The sequence below is a fragment of the Trichosurus vulpecula genome, chromosome 3, assembly GCF_011100635.1.
Source record: "Trichosurus vulpecula isolate mTriVul1 chromosome 3, mTriVul1.pri, whole genome shotgun sequence".
Taxonomy (NCBI): domain Eukaryota; kingdom Metazoa; phylum Chordata; class Mammalia; order Diprotodontia; family Phalangeridae; genus Trichosurus; species Trichosurus vulpecula.
This window is the reverse complement of record NC_050575.1, coordinates 395,996,885-396,012,944: the sequence shown is the minus strand read 5'-3', so window position 1 is coordinate 396,012,944 and position 16,060 is coordinate 395,996,885. Positions and strand designations below refer to the sequence as shown.

Below are 16,060 nucleotides of genomic sequence, written 5' to 3'. Positions count from 1 at the left end.
ATAATACAGATGTCTTTTTAGGAGCTATGATAGTATTATCCCAAGGCAAGAAAACAGCTTCCCTATTACCTGGCTGGTTGGCTGAGGCCCAGAGGGTGGTGGTTTTGTCTCCAGTGGCGCTGGTTCTGTCTCTCCATTTGTCTGTACAATATCAGTGGGGCCATTTGTGGTCACCTTTTCCATGACTGGCATTCTCTCAAGCAAGGCTGACCTGGAAGAACCAGAAGTCCTTTAACTCTGGGCCATTATAACCTGGATTCCCAACCCAAAATAACTAGGACAATTAATCTGAAGCAAAACATGGATAAGTTGCCACTTCAATCCTCTACTGAAATGGCACCCAGAGTATTGGAATACATGACTAGATTAAGGACTTGAAAAAAAATCTAGTTTGTTTTAGTTAAAATGTCCGCCAGAATCCTAGAGTTTATACTTTACTAGTGGAGGATTTAGAGATGGAATAGTAGAGAAAACAGATAAGTAGACATTAAGTGTATTAAGACTCTACTATATATACAAATATCTATACACAAGACACACACATAAATACAATAAATGTGTATCACATGACCATAGATGTTGAACTAGAAGGGACTCTAAAGGCCATCCAGTACGAAAGATAAGAAAGTCTGGTGACTTGTAGAAGGTTAACAATGTCCGACCAAATGATCTGGTCAGATTCATTGGAAACACATGCATCACTCACCTCATATGGTCATATTTCTTGAAAAGTGCATTGTATTCTACTGCCCTCTGCTGGAGCTCCACATCAATGCTGCTTCCATAGATGGAAACCACTTTCTTAATTCGGCTAAAAAGTAACAAATGGGTTAACTAAATACACAAGAGAAATTTACTCCTGGATTGTCTCTATTATGAACAAGGGCAAAAACATGAACTAAGAGTTTTCTGCATAAATGGTAGATTAAAAAAACAGTCAAACAATTATTTTTTCACTATTTTAAACTCAATAATGAAAGTTTCTAATTACTTAAAATGTCAATTTGTTCTCTTCACTTTCATTTGTTCAATAGCCATTTTACTCATTATTCACCATAATTCTATTTTAAGAACCAGGCTGGCTAGGTCCATCAGAAATAATTTCCTTTGGTAATAACTCCCCAGATTCTACACCTTATTCTTCAAAAGTACCACTATTACTTCAAGCTAACAAGGTTTCAAGAAACCCAGGATTAACATAACTGAAATACCCATTACACAAGAAAGGTTTACTTTCAAAAATCTATTAACCATCAGCATGCTGGATACCTAACTGTAACCCTTAAAATTAAATCTTATTTTTAGCATGCTTTTCTAAATTAAAAAAAAAAAACATGAAAGATCCAAGTCTGTCCAAAACACCTCCAGCAGAAACATGGTTTTTATCTAGCTAGCAAAGAAGGAAACTCAAAGACTGAAGAAGCTAAAGCAAGTATCTCTCTTCCCTCTATCCGGGCACTTAAAATACATGAAATCAGATGGTTTACTTAGGTACAAAGTTTTTCCCCCCAATTTGTGTTTAGTGTGGGCTCCAAAAAGCAGAAGCACACTAATCAGGACCCTTCCCTTTCCTGAACACTCACTTAACAGTACAGCTGAATCGCGTTGAGAGCTTCATGATGGCAGTGAGAGCATAACCTCGGGTAACAGATGTAGACATGTTAGAGATGAGAACACTTTCCAAGATATCCAGCACTTCATCCTCTGTAACCTGGACAAAATGCAGACTAGTTAGTGAAGACCAGACTCCAGATCACATCAATCATGAGTTCTGAAAAGTGGCTCCCATGGCAAACACTTCCATGACCATCTTCTGCTGATCATGAGACCAAACATAGTACCAAAGAAGCTGTCTACCAACAGGGTGGGGGCAGAGGTGAAAGGAACTTCTAGATGCAGGAGATCCCAGACGGACACCTTCCCCAACATCTCCCTTTAGAAAGACCTCAGTGACTAGGCAAAAGACAAAGTGCATCTGAACACAGAGCTGGTTTTTGTGCAGGCAGAGCTTCAATCTGGCCAATCGTTCAACATGCAAAAAGACACCAAGTCTGGGGGCAGCTAGGTGGACAGTGGATAGAGCACTGGAGTCAAGAGGACCTGAGTTCAAACCCAGCCTTAGACATTTAACACTTATTAGCTGTATGACTCTGGGCAAGTCACTTAACCCTGATTGCCTTGCCAAAAACAACAACAAAAAAGACACCAAGTCTGGCAGACTGAGAACAGGTGTTCCTAAACCCAATTCTTAAAAATTCCAAGTGCCTGCTATATAGCAGTACCATGAAGGACCCATAATAAGTACAAGCCTAAATAATCGAGTCAATGCCTTAGGCTTAACTCATCCTCAAACCAGGGCCTAGGGCATCATAAATCTCCTCTGAGCCACATACCATCAAAGACGTTTAGCCTTTCTATAGGACCATCAGTACCTGAATGGGCTCTTCCTCTTCACATTGACCAGATACTAGCAGGTCTCCATATTCACCTATACACCAGGCAGCTACTTGCACCAAAGGTTGCTGTCAAAAAGAAAGTTAATTTGTCAGGGTATTCAATTCCTCAAAATGAGATTTAATGTAAAATCATAAGTTTGTTAACGAAGCATATTGATAAAAAAAAAATTCAGACATTAAAGGTACCCATAAAAAAGAAGGTATACTAAAATAAAAAGATTCACTTAAAATAAAAGGAGATTTTCCTTAGTAGTAAAATTCAGTTAATGAAGAAAGGCAAATGAGACACTTACTTGGGAATAATCACCAAGAATGGCTTTGTAGAGGCGTTGAACAGTGTAGGCATGCATCTCTACACTATTGGTTATCAACTGAATCAAGTTGGGTACAGCATCATCACGGACATAACTTCCTGCCTAAAAGAAAACCCAGGCATTTTACCCTAGACAAATACACTCAGGAACAACAGGGCTGTAGAATGAATGAGGCCCTTTTTGATTCTCCTTCTCTGAGAAAACCCCAATTCAGACCAATTCTCCTCCTTATACAAACTCCACATTCCTATTGCCCACTACTTCCAAAGTCCTACTTCAACTCTAAGCCTCTCCCTTATCAAAAAGGAAAAAAGTACAACCTCCTCTCTCAGAAGGAATTTCAAAATAAGAAATTAAGATTTTAAGATGTGTCTTGTCTTATATACAACTAAAAACATAGAACTGAATCTTAAAAATATGAAAACATTCATTCTTTTGGGGCTAAATCATAGTACTACAATCTAGCTACAATGAACATTACCAAAAAATTATATGAGTGAGAAAATTATAAAAACTATAATGTTATAAAGCAATAAAATGACATTTTGACTGAGGACTCATATAATTTAATTCTTTTGGGGGCCCTTAGGTGAACTGAGACTAACCTCCTATCTAATCTCACTTGTAAAGGTACCTCAGTAGAAGTCATAAGCTTGTATTTAATAGTATCCACATACTTATTCAGTCAACTTTTTGATCAATGGTATGCATTTGCTGGAATCAAAAGAACAATTTGTGCCACAGAATAGAGCACAGCTAACTGGTCTGTTCAACAACCAAGCCAATGGCCTTAGTTTAACCACAGCTTCAGCACCACAGCTTCACCAAATGAACTAGACAGACCATAAAGAGTTCTGGGTAGATAATCCAAACTTAGTCATATTCTGAAACAAGAGATATCTCAGAATAACCAAAAAAAAAAAAAAAGGTTAGGTTGTAGTGGTAAAAGAAAGGAAAAAGGTTAAGATTAGAGTTTAGGGTGAAGACTGGAGCAGATTATTACTTAGACCCACCCCTTAAACAGAGAAAAATTTCCTGAAAATGCCAAAGATTGCTTTATATAAGAGATAAAAGGAAAAAACTAGGCACTATGAGACAAGTGAAGAGGGGCTGGGAGGTGGGGAGAGAATGAAACAAGTGATCCTTAGCTTGAAATAATGTCACACACCTAAAGTGCTATTTTATTTAACAACTCTAGGATTTTCTTCTTCGGGGTCCTTAAAAATATCAAGATTTGGGCCTTGTTGATTTCTATGGCTTCTTTTTAACTTGTTTTTCTAGAAACCATAGTTTTTCTTCAAATTGAGACTAGATGAACCTGGTTGCCATAATTCACTCTTTTTCTTCTCCAAAGGTAAGTTGCTTAGTAGACACTGAGAAACCCTGTGTCTTCCTATTCAACATCCCATTTGCCACACCCTAACAAGCAAGAAGCCCAACTGAATTTCTTCAATTTGTGTCCAAAACAACTGCAGTCATGTAACACACTTGGACTGAATCTTTCTTCTTGAAAATGAACTAAACAAACATCCCGGAATCCCTGCAAAATACCATAAAGCAAAATACCCACTAGAGTCATTCAAAAATTAAAACAGAGAATCTAATTTACATAAATTTTCAGAGCTGCTGCTTACCGTTGTTAGAACACGCATAATTGTGTCTATGTGCCATCGTTTGGAAGGTGCATACCTGAGAAAGCAATGGCACAGGGTGAATAACTGATGTTGCCAAGTCACAGCACACTTTCAGGCATCTAAGGATCTCTTCGTTGGAAATATCATGGGTCATTTAATTTCCAGGTCTGGCAGGTAGCCTTACCTCAAAATCTGAGGAAGGAATGACTGGCCAGCTCACACAATATTGCAATGGGAGCCAGTCAGTTAAAAATGAACTCCCTTCTCCGCAACTTCTCAAGACAAAACACTGGTATCTGGCCTTGAGTTAAAAAAAGAAAACAGAAGAGAAGGGGCTATGCCTATACCTAGATGGTACTAAGACTAGAAACTCATTCACTAAATAGAGAATGGAAAGAAAGGAAAAGAATATTACTTACTTTCCAAATCCTAACATAATAATGTCTGAATTTTGAAGGCAAGAAACAATGGGCCAAAAAATTAAATAAACTAAAAACCATACATGATGGTTTTTACAGCATAGTAAAGAGGCTCCTCCCTCAAAATACTTTAAAAAAGTGTTAAGACTTTCAATTCAATCGGCAGCTATTAAGCACCTACTATGTGCTAGGCACATAAGATACAAAGACAAAGGAAACAGGCCCTGTCCACAAACAGATTACTTTCTGTTGGTGGGGGTGGAAAATAATCACATACACCAATAAACAAAATGTATACAAAGTAATTTGGAGAATCAGGAGTGCACTAACAACTAGCAGGGGAAAAGAAACATCTCCGTAGGAGGCAGCACTTGAACAGAACCTTGAAAGGAACTAACAACTCCAAGCAATTAAGGTGAAGAGGAAGAACATTTCAGGGATTCGGGTCTTCCTGTTCAAAGGCAGAAAGATGAAAAATAAAATGTCACCTACAGATAACAAACAGCAAGTAAGTTATTTTACCGAGAAGGTATCACATGCTATCAGTCTCGAAAGGAAAGCACATAACCTCACAAAACAGAAAGTGGGATAATAGACTCAATTGATACAAGGCCCTATCAAAATCAGGAAAGGAGCAAGTTACTGCAGCTCTCCTTTACCTAAAGTCAGCATTATACAAATGGAGCCTTACTTTTCTGCAGCAAGGAAGATTCCAGATGCACAGTCTGCCTTAAATTCTGGCTCACAGGAATCCAAAAAATATAGCAATTCCTTCATCATACCACGGATATTATTTCCATTTACCAGAGCAAAACTTAATTCCATTGCACGCCTTAGAGGGGAAAAAAAAATGAGTTAACAAACACTGAAAGATTATCATGGCCTTTGTTTCATTTTTATTGGTTACAAATCCCAAGTTCTAACAAGAGGATTCATTCTTAGATTTCATTCTCATGAACACTTTGTCATAAAACAATAGCAGCCCCCAAATGCAAAAGAAGAAATTTGATTTCCTTCTTTCATAAAGATTGAGACCATAGGATTAACTTCAAATAGCCCCTAATGGATACATGCTTCCATTTCTGTGTCCACTTAATGAGCTCAATAGTCTATTCCATGATAGTGAAGTTCTTAGTGATACAACCCTTGCATTCTCAATGCAGTGAGGGAAGTTCAAGTGTACATAAAAAAAGCTGCCAATCTAATGACACCACACTCTGTGTGCTACTTGAAAAGGATAAATGTTCACCCAATTACTTAAGAGAAACAGTGGGGGATTTTCCATTAAACAGAACAGGCCTTTACACAGCAGTAGATTTCCTTACATAGCTCTTTGCACACTAGCCAATAACAAAAGCAGGTTGTCTATTCTGAAACTAACTTCTTAAGGAAATTGGATATACCATTTTTTTTTTTTACTTTTGAACTTCCAACACGTACTAAGAAATGAACGACTACTTCCAAGCCAAATTTTGGCTGATCAACACAATGACCTGAAAAATTATTCTGAAGCTAGGTTCCTTGGAAATTTTTTTTGTACTAAGATTTTTCTCACCTTCTGTCCCAAAGTTATTTCTAAGTGCATATAATCATCTAAGTACATGTAATTATCTAAAAGTACAAATTTACTGAGAAAAACTGGTGGAGTTACTGTAAGCTAGACCAGCATTAAATCCTTTTTCAAAAAGCAGATCAACCAATATTGCAGTGGCTTGCTTTGAGTCAGTACTTTCAACATTAATTCCTCAGGGCACCCTTCTAAGAAAAACAGCTGTTTCTAGTACTCTGGGGTGCGTGTCTACCATAATAAAATGTGTGCTGTCAGCAGCTTGAGTCTCAGCATCGTGACAAAACACTCAGCCGATGGATCACTCAAAGTTTCATCCTCCAACACACAGAGCACAGTAGAATCCACTGATCATCAGGCCATAAGTGGCATCATCTCTTTTTATTCTTATATGTCATAGCCCTATGCCCTAAGGGGAGAGAATAAGGGAATAAGCATTTCTAAAGCACCTGTTCTGTGCCAGGCACTGTAACACAAACTTTACAAATATTATTTCATTCGATCCTTGTGACAACCCTGTGAGATAGGTGCTATTATCATTCCCACTTTATAGACGAGGAAATTGAGGCAAAGAGGTGAAGTGATTTGCCCAGGGCTACACAGACAGAAGTGTCTGAGGCCAAATCTGAACTCAGGTCTTCCTGACTCCAAAGCCAGTGCTCTATCCGATGCACCACCTAACTGCCCATGAGGCTGAATTTGAATCCAAGTCTTCCTGACTCTAGGCCCAGGGTTTTAACTACTGCACCACCAGCTGCTTCTCACAAACTTGGGGCACTCCGCCAACTCCAAATAAGAACATTGATATTCTTGTACACAATATTGTTCATACATCAATAAACTAATGAAATCCCCCTGCACTAGCCCTCCTCCCTCCCCAGTTTGTACTTAAAAAAGGGACAAACCCTATGCTTTGACCTATATGGGGAGTAATGGAGAGTGTTCTAGACCTGAAGTCAGAAAAGCCCAGGCTGGGATTCCATCTCTGCCCAGGTTATATATGACCTGGGCAAGCCATTGTGCCTCAGTTTCCTTATTTGTAAAATGGGGATAATATTACCTCTAAAAGTGACTCAAGAGGGTTGTTTTAAGACTTAAAATGAAATAATAGGAAATATTTTGCAAACTTTAAAAGGGCCATGTGAAAGGCAGTCATCATTACTAATGAAGATTTCTTAAGAGAAATCAGAAGCCACAGATGCACAAGATGTCTGAAATAATCATTTCCTCTTAAGTATTATATAAAATACCACGCATCCCCCTCCCCTAAGCCCTACTATATAACAATACTCATGGTATATTTGTATAATTTAGCCCAGAAACAGATGAAAAAAATTTCTACATTCATTACCGTTTAATTGAGACATCGAGATCCTTCAGACAGTCCACAATGGTGCTCCGATGCCTCTGTACTGCGTTATGATCTGTCTGCACTGTCTTCAACAATGACGTCAGAGCTACATACCTAAGAAGAGCAGACAAAACAAATGAGAGAAACTGCTTTGAAATCCAAGACTTGAGGCTGGTTCTTCTCTGTCCGTGCCACGGCACTGTTCTGTCTAGTGAAGCTATCAAAATAAAAGAAAGTTTACAGACTGCTAGAAAACTTAAAGAAGAGTGATTGCCCAAAATTAACATCTGAGATCATGACATTATTCTACCGTGCAATAAAGACAGCTAGTAGAAGCCTGATTATGACCCAGTTACCTTGGGTTTATATTCATGATTCAGTTCTCTAAAAACCTCTAGGAGTGATAACTTGATTCTCTCAAAGCCTACCAAATGGTAAATCATTGTTCATGTGAAATACATTTCAGCTAGCTTCTCTGCAAGGCCTTAATCCCAGAGAATAAGATTCAAATGGAACTTCAGTGTCAGAACATAAACTACAGTCAAAATACATAAGGAAAAGAAATAAAAACAAAATCAATATTGATTCACCTACTTTTTAAAAGCATAGTTCAAAAAGATCACTTCTTAAATCTGCTTCCTTGAGGTTATTTTCTATTATAATCTACACTACAAATGAATGGTAAAACCTAAATGTTCCTGATACCTTAAAAGATAGAATAAAAGGATCAAAACAAAATTATGAAGTATGACTCCAATACCCGAGAAATTTATTTGACTTACCTAATATTTTTGTCATTGTTCAATAAGAAACGACCCAGGATATTTATGGCTAATACCTGAAAAGAAACAATTCGGTACAGATTAAAGATCTGGGAAAATGGAAGTATTTCACAATATTGCTTTGAGACCCTTAGAGATTCAAGCATTTCTAAACTGCTAGCACTAAAGGTCTAAAGGACACACTATATAAAATCAATGTTGTTAAGTTCCATTTCATATATATGCATAAATGTGTGTGTATGTAGTGTGTGTATATATATATATGCACATATACATACATACATATACACCCACACCCACACACAGACTAGATTCCCTATAAATGGCAAGGCCCTCCAGATGTTTTTTTTACAGATGACCCTTTTATACTGAACCCCAGAACACTAAAAGCCCTCTTTCCTACAAAATGAAATCCAGTTATCACTTAGGAAAGCAGCCTAACCAAAACAAAATAAACAGAACAAAAATAAAAGTGGATTAAGAATAACTATTGGCCAAGACAACATGCAGTTGCACAGATAACCTACAAAGTTGGTCCATTAGTAAATCTATGTTGTATAGACATTATCCACAGATAATAATAAGTTGAGTCCAAAATCAAAAACTAGAAGGGCTGGATTGCACTTGGGAAACTGCATAATTACTTTACATGACCTCAAGTTTCAACCTGAAACAGAGGACCATCTTTTTAACAATATTCTTGAAGTGATGCTACAAATCATAGAATACCACAGTGTCTGAAGAACTCATGTTAAGGGTCGCCCAAAAGGCATGATGATGGGTATAAGTAAGCTATAATGCACAATTACCAAAGAACTACAGATAAGAAGAGACATAAAAGGATGCCACAGGGATAGGGATAGTACTGGAAAATAGAGGATAATCAATGAACAATCCAGGTGCTCCATAATGGCATCTATACAATGTCAAGAAATCTAGAGAAAGATCCCTAAGCACAGGAAATGGACCCTGTGAAGTATCTACTGAAGGACATGGACAAGAGTTGTACAGAAGAAGGAATAAATTGGCAAGAATATCCATACTGATGAAATCACAGATCCATATAAGAGAGTGAGAGAAGAAAAGAGAGAGAAGAGAGTGTGTGTGTGTGGCGCGCGTGTGTGTGTGTGTGAGAAACAGTAATTGCAAGTACTAAAAGAACACTCTAAAAATTTAAGTATCATTGATTTTTTAAAGCTAGTACCATAGCTATTCCTAGAAAGAATTTTAAATGTTTTCCTGACAGTGTTACAGCTCCAAGTCTTATTTTGCCCAATATTTCCGATAATACCATATTAAATTCAGTTGTAAGTCTCCAATGGGGGAAATGACACGTCAGGTATCAGTAATGTAGATCCTCTATAATGGAAAGACCCATACCTTAAGTCAATTTTCCAGCATTACTTTGGCCATTAACAGCTCCAAAGACACTAATGACTACGTAGTTCATTCTAAACTAGAAGCCTTGCTGAAAACAAGATAAAAAAAAACATACTCTTAGTCCACTCTCTGACTTGATGTCCATAATAGTCAAAACCGTTTCATAGAGAATAGCGTTTCCTACATTTTTACTAGTCTCCGTATTGGTGGCAACCTGAAAAAGACAAAAAGAAAAATACACTGAAAAAATGATGCCTATAAACATATCAGAAAGCATCAAGTTTGAGATTGCCCAAAGCCTTCTAAGTATTCAACTCCACAATCTCACAAGAAGACAACAGAGTTGAAGTTTTTTTCCACCCACCTGTGCCAATATATCATTCATTGCTTCACTTGAGTCATCATCATTTCGTCCTAGAATTCTTAGTAACCGCAGGATTCGCACCTAGTGTAAGTACAAAGAATGCCAACACATTATGCCAACTCCAACATAGTGTAAATTTCAACGAGAACATTTTAAAAAAAGCAGATATAAAGTGTCACATATTTAAAATAATCTTCACAAATGGCATACATGCTTCTTCTCACAATGAAAACTTCATCTATTTCTTTATGTCAGCTTAGGATAAAGACAGCACACACTCCTAGCAGTTCATAACTGCTACCTAAACAGCCAGTGTTCTAACCTCTATCTATGATGACTAAAAGCCATCATTACAACAGTCATGCTATCTTAGTGACCATTTACCAATTTAAGAAATACCTCAATATCTGAATCTATTAATAGTCAAATTGTCACTCTTCTAAAAACTGGCACAAGATAAAAAGCTTGCATTTATGTCTATGTTTTAAAGTTTATCAAGTGCTGTCCTTATAATAATCCTGTGAAGTAGGTATCATCATTTTACAAAAAAGCAAACTAAGGCTCAAAGTGGTTAAGCCCAATGTGCCAGGAAAGAAAAAGATATTAACGAGCTATTGCTTACTTGTTTAAATTTGAAAAATATTTTTATCCTCACCTGTAAGAAGGGGTCACTGATCCCAGACACGTCATGCTCTGGTGAATATCCAGACATGATAAGGTTCTTTAGAATACGAACTAACTGTGGTACAAGCTGCAGAAAATAAAGACATTAAAAATGATAACCACATCAAAGAAAATCTTTTAGAAAAAAGAGATTCACTGCCTTAGGAAAGGATGCATGAGTAAGTCTAAGCACATTTCTCTACCAATTCAGGAAACTGGAATGACAGTATCAATAATAAATAATATTAAGTGAGGAGTAATTAGATATGGGTAATTTTTAGATGAACAAGTATTGGCTTACTTTTAGGAAATGTACGTCATTTTAATAAACCTAACTTACCTTTCTTCATCTTGTGCATTAACAACTTGAGATACAATGAAACTAGAAATATCATGGTCACATGGTACTAGGTCACAAGTAAGGAAACCTTACTGGACATGTTCAAATGCCTACCACTGGAAGTCATGATAATTATAATTAATGTATTAGATAACTGTGCTAGGTAATTATATCAAATAAAAATTAAAATAATAGGTGTGACATTTCTCCACACCCATATTACTGACAGTTTTGTTATTCTGGTAGTTAAAAATCCTTCACCAGAAGGATTCATAATAGGGCAAGGTATATATTTCCACCAAAAAGGAATTTTTAAAACTGCTATTAACCTGGCCAGAACTCTATGGAAACAAAAAGTAGCAAAGGGAAGCATTCTCAACATTATCCTTCAAAATCCAGTAATTTATCTCAAAGATGTACAGAACCATCAATAAGAAAATACTCTACTGCATAATTCTGAACCTCTGATATAATGTCCTGTGCTATTACTTAACTGCCACGTCTTGTCATATGTATGACACATCTCCACTGAAACTATAAGCTCTTTGCAGGAAGAAATCCTGTCTAGTAATACTGCCAAATAGCAGGCATTTTTACATCTCTTGCATTCTACGTAAGAATCAGACAAACAACCAAGAAAAGCTTCCCAATTTTTGCATGACCTTTAACAATAATCTACACAGACAGAAAAACCTACTTCTCCTCAAGTTGTCTGATCTAGTTCCTTATTTCTTTTTTTAGGTCACTATGTGGTATTCTGAGCTATGACATATTAGTGAATTATCCCACTAGTTCATATATAGGCTATACCCCTAAAACAAAATCTTTTTTAAAGAAAAAAAATATGTTGGTATTTAATTTTAAAAATGAAATTTTTAGCTGAATCTCTAGAATTCTTTAAATAAAACATCATAATGCCTACAACTAATTCTTTCTTCTTATTTCTTATGCTCACTCTTTTTAGTTGCTTTTTCTTGTTTTATTGTTGTAGCTAGCATTTCTAGAACAGTTTCAAATAATAGTGGTGATAATATTTACAACTCTGCTTTACCTCTGATCATACTTGAAAGGCTTCTAATATTTTTTTTAAAAACCATTATATATAATGCTGGCTCATTTTAAACAAATACTATTTACCACAAGAACCATTCATGATGATGATGAAGAATCAATGGTATCATAAATGCAATCCCTATTAATCCTATTATATTATTTCCCATGTTAAGGAGAGGATGATTTATTCTTATGCATTTTAATATTTTTAAAGGAAAGGAGTATTGTAGTCTTTTCTACATTTAGTGATATAAACATGTGATTTTTGGCTTTTTATATTAATATGACCTCCTATATTTATAGTTTTACTAATATTGAATGAATTCTGGATTCCTGATGTAAAAACAACCGGGATATAATATACAATCTTTTCAGTATGTTAATGTAATTTTTTTTTACTAATATCTGATTCAAAGTTTTTGCACTGATATCCATTAGGGATATTAGCTTATAGTTTCCTTTCTTTGGTCTGTCTCTCCCTGATTTAGGCATTAAGGCCATATTTGTATCATAAAAGAAATCTGGTAGGATCCCTTTTTTTCTTCTATTTTTGAAAACTTTATATAATAGTGAAATTACTTCTTTAAATATCTGACAGAATTTACTTGTAAATACGTGGTTGGGTTTTGGGAAAAAATTCGTTTATTGTTTATTTTTTTGAGACTAGATTATTTAAATTCTGTATTATTTATATTATTAATTTATGTAGTTTATATTTTTGTAAACATTTACATATTTCATATATCAGTTTTACTGGCATAAAATTGAGCAAAATAGTTATAATTTTTTTTTATTTTTGACACTGGCAAATTGGTTTTCCTCCCTCTTAAAAAATGTTATTAATTTGTAAAAAAAAAAAAACCCTCATTTTATTTATCAATTCTTTCAATTTTAATAATCTCTTTGATTTTCAGACTGTCCTTAGATGGGGTTTTGTGATTTGTGCTTTGTCTAGTTTTTTTAATGGCATGTCCAATTCTTTTATTTATTCTCCCTTTTACTCATCAAAGTGTTGTGAGAAATAAATTCCTCCTAAGAACTGGCATTGGATGCAAAATGATCTGCTGTTTCTATGATTTGTTCTTTGACCTACCAATTCTTTAAGACTAGCTTATTTCATCTCCATTTAAATTTGGATCCTTTTTTAAAAGCCCTTTGTTGACGTTCTTTCTTGTGTTGTGGTAGGAAAAGAATGTCTATAATATTTTTGCTTTCCTGCATTTGTTAATGAGTGTATTATGCTCTATTAGATGGTCAGTTTTTGTAAAGGTACCATTCACATTGAGAAATATGACTACAACACTGTTTCAAAAAATAAAAAAAAACAGCGGAAAGAAGTGATCAATGCAATGACCAACCGCGATTCCAGTGAACTGATAATGAAGCATGCTTCTCACCTCTTGACAGAGAAGTGACAGACTAGAGGTGTAGAATGAGATATACGTTTTCAGACACGGCCAACGTATGCATCTGTTTTGCTTGACTATGGGTTTTTATTATAACAGAAGGCTTTTTTTTTTTTTAATTTGAGGGGGATAAGAATTGAGGAGTGAGAGGGTGTACATGATAGCAATGCCACAAAATAATAAAAGAAAAGAAAGGAAAGAATGTCAGCAGAGCATTTTTTAATGCACATAAGAAAATAGTAGGAAGTTTATAGGGAGATACAGACAAGCAGAACCAGTTTTGGAACTAATGTGTTGAATTTATAATCTACTTTTAAAATAAACAAGTTACATGTAAGAATTTGCCATTTCATATACAATCTCTTTTCTATTCCTTGTATATGGAAATGTTCATGTTTGTTGTTGTTAAGTTCAGAATAACAAAAAAATCTTTAAAAATAATGCAATTACAGGTCACACTTGGGTTTTAAACAAGTCAGATTTTGGGGGGGTGGGGGTGGGGAGAAGACATGGCTCATATTAAGCCAATAAGGTAATTAAGCATACTAAAGCCATTTTTCTACACTGGGCAAATATTAGTTTACCAAAGTCACTTGAAGTTTAGACAAGACCTTCTATCTAAAAAGGTGTCATGCCACATGGTTTTCAAGTATTTTTCAAATCTGTTAACAAAAAATTCAGTTTTGCTATAATATATGAAGGACCAAATAAACAACTCTAAAGTGAATTATAACTTACTGCATGCCCAGCCAAACTGAAATGAATTGCATCCAAGTTTTTTTAGATGACTCTGACAATGAGAATTCTTATTTAATTCCAATCTTTTTTCTTCATCATCTATAGATTCTAGTTCTCTTTCCACTCCAAAAGAGATAAGAGAAGTGGGACTTACATAGGAAATCAAGCTGTTTGGAAGGCGTGCAATTCAAATATTTACGCTTAAATATAAATTCCAGTGATGTGGACAATATTCAGGAGTTAACTCGTGATCTAATTTGGACAGTTTAAAGGTTAAAACTAATTTAAGCCTATCCTTTTAACTTCAAGGATACGCTGCAAATTCAAAATTGAATCCTTATTACATCTGTCTGCTTGCTAAGCAGATTTACACTGGCTATAAAGTACAAGAATTTCAAACAGCTTCTTTAAAATGAAAAAAGCATCCACATTTCACAGAAAACTTCTTGCATGTTCCCTAATGACCTGTGTACACATTCCAAGGCAATGAAGAAAATCTGGCTCAACTCAGAGAAGTCTTTTCCCTTTAAGCTTCTACAAAGCAAAGATGGTCTTAATTACTATTAAAAGGCCAGCACATCACAGGTGACTAAGGGCTAAGCAATTCAAACTCTTGGAACCTGCTTAATTTAAATGCAAAGCAAGTTACTAAAACCAAATGACAGGACAAACAAAATAGGATGACAGTGTGAAAGGCAGCAGCCAGGAAGATCAGTTAATGCCTCTATATTCCTCTCCAATATCCTGCTCAGTCCCCCTGACTCAAACATTGTTAGCAAAATTCAGATGAAGTGAAAAGGGCCCAATACAAGTTTCGATGCAATTGCTCAGAATTACCAACAGAGCTTCTCTAGGAAGCTGCCCATATTCCCCTCCAATGGGACTTAGTCCTCCTGGCTTCTTTATCTACTCCAAAAGGAAGTAAAACATTTTCTGTTCAAGGAGATCTAGAGTTCATGTGACCAAAGTCACTGGGAAACCACTCAAAATTTCTCAAGATGGAGAAGAAATGGCAGAGAAATAAGCTTCCAATTCAGAACAGGCGACAACTGAAATCCAAGGCTGATCGTGGAGTGTAAATGACAAGACAAGAAAACAAGACTACAAGGAATTAGTCAAAAAAAATAGTAAAACTAAAATCATTCTTGTAATAAATCACAAGCAGAGCTGCAGCATTAGTGTGTTACAGTTAATCACGGCCGCATTTGTGGATGGATACACAAAAGCTTCTAAGGACCTAATGCCAGCATGCACCATCTAAAAGAGGGTTAATTCTTACCTTTTCATTCTAACATACAGCAGGATTCCAAACAGAAGACAGGAACAAAACACATAAAGCAAGCATTAGGGACAGATACGGGTCTCATACTATTTTACAATAATTTAATCAAGACATACACATCTAGAAGAAAAAAATACTCAAAACCTCACTAGCTCCAATGTGTACAGGGTGCCAATACTCTTACCATATAGTAAATAAACGAAAGGCTGCCTTTCCACTCTCTCTATCTCTTACAGCCTAATTTCAGATGAACTGAACCATAACTGGCAGAAATGTTTTAAACTCACTATTCCGTTAGAAAAAGAGGAAGA

At 35.8% G+C, this 16,060-nt stretch overlaps 1 protein-coding gene and 1 non-coding gene across 4 annotated transcripts in view; both read right to left on the bottom strand.

The window, feature by feature from the left end:
• AP1G1 (adaptor related protein complex 1 subunit gamma 1) overlaps window positions 1-16,060 on the bottom strand; it is a 65,336-nt gene that overhangs the window by 13,644 nt on the left and 35,632 nt on the right. For 2 of the 3 annotated variants that reach the window (XM_036748981.1, XM_036748982.1), the window contains exons 7-19: window positions 15,747-15,755; window positions 10,923-11,018; window positions 10,268-10,348; window positions 10,019-10,117; window positions 8,524-8,579; window positions 7,742-7,855; window positions 5,515-5,655; window positions 4,405-4,459; window positions 2,750-2,872; window positions 2,433-2,522; window positions 1,584-1,711; window positions 707-811; window positions 70-211 (exon numbers count right to left, since the gene is read on the bottom strand). In XM_036748981.1, the coding sequence (XP_036604876.1) occupies window positions 70-211; window positions 707-811; window positions 1,584-1,711; window positions 2,433-2,522; window positions 2,750-2,872; window positions 4,405-4,459; window positions 5,515-5,655; window positions 7,742-7,855; window positions 8,524-8,579; window positions 10,019-10,117; window positions 10,268-10,348; window positions 10,923-11,018; window positions 15,747-15,755 (1,239 nt within the window). The remainder of the gene's footprint in view (window positions 1-69; window positions 212-706; window positions 812-1,583; window positions 1,712-2,432; window positions 2,523-2,749; window positions 2,873-4,404; window positions 4,460-5,514; window positions 5,656-7,741; window positions 7,856-8,523; window positions 8,580-10,018; window positions 10,118-10,267; window positions 10,349-10,922; window positions 11,019-15,746; window positions 15,756-16,060) is intronic. The other variant, XM_036748983.1, reaches the window with a different exon arrangement.
• Window positions 6,636-6,720, bottom strand: LOC118845196. The gene has a single exon (XR_005010061.1). It is a non-coding gene; the product is annotated as a small nucleolar RNA SNORD71 (small nucleolar RNA).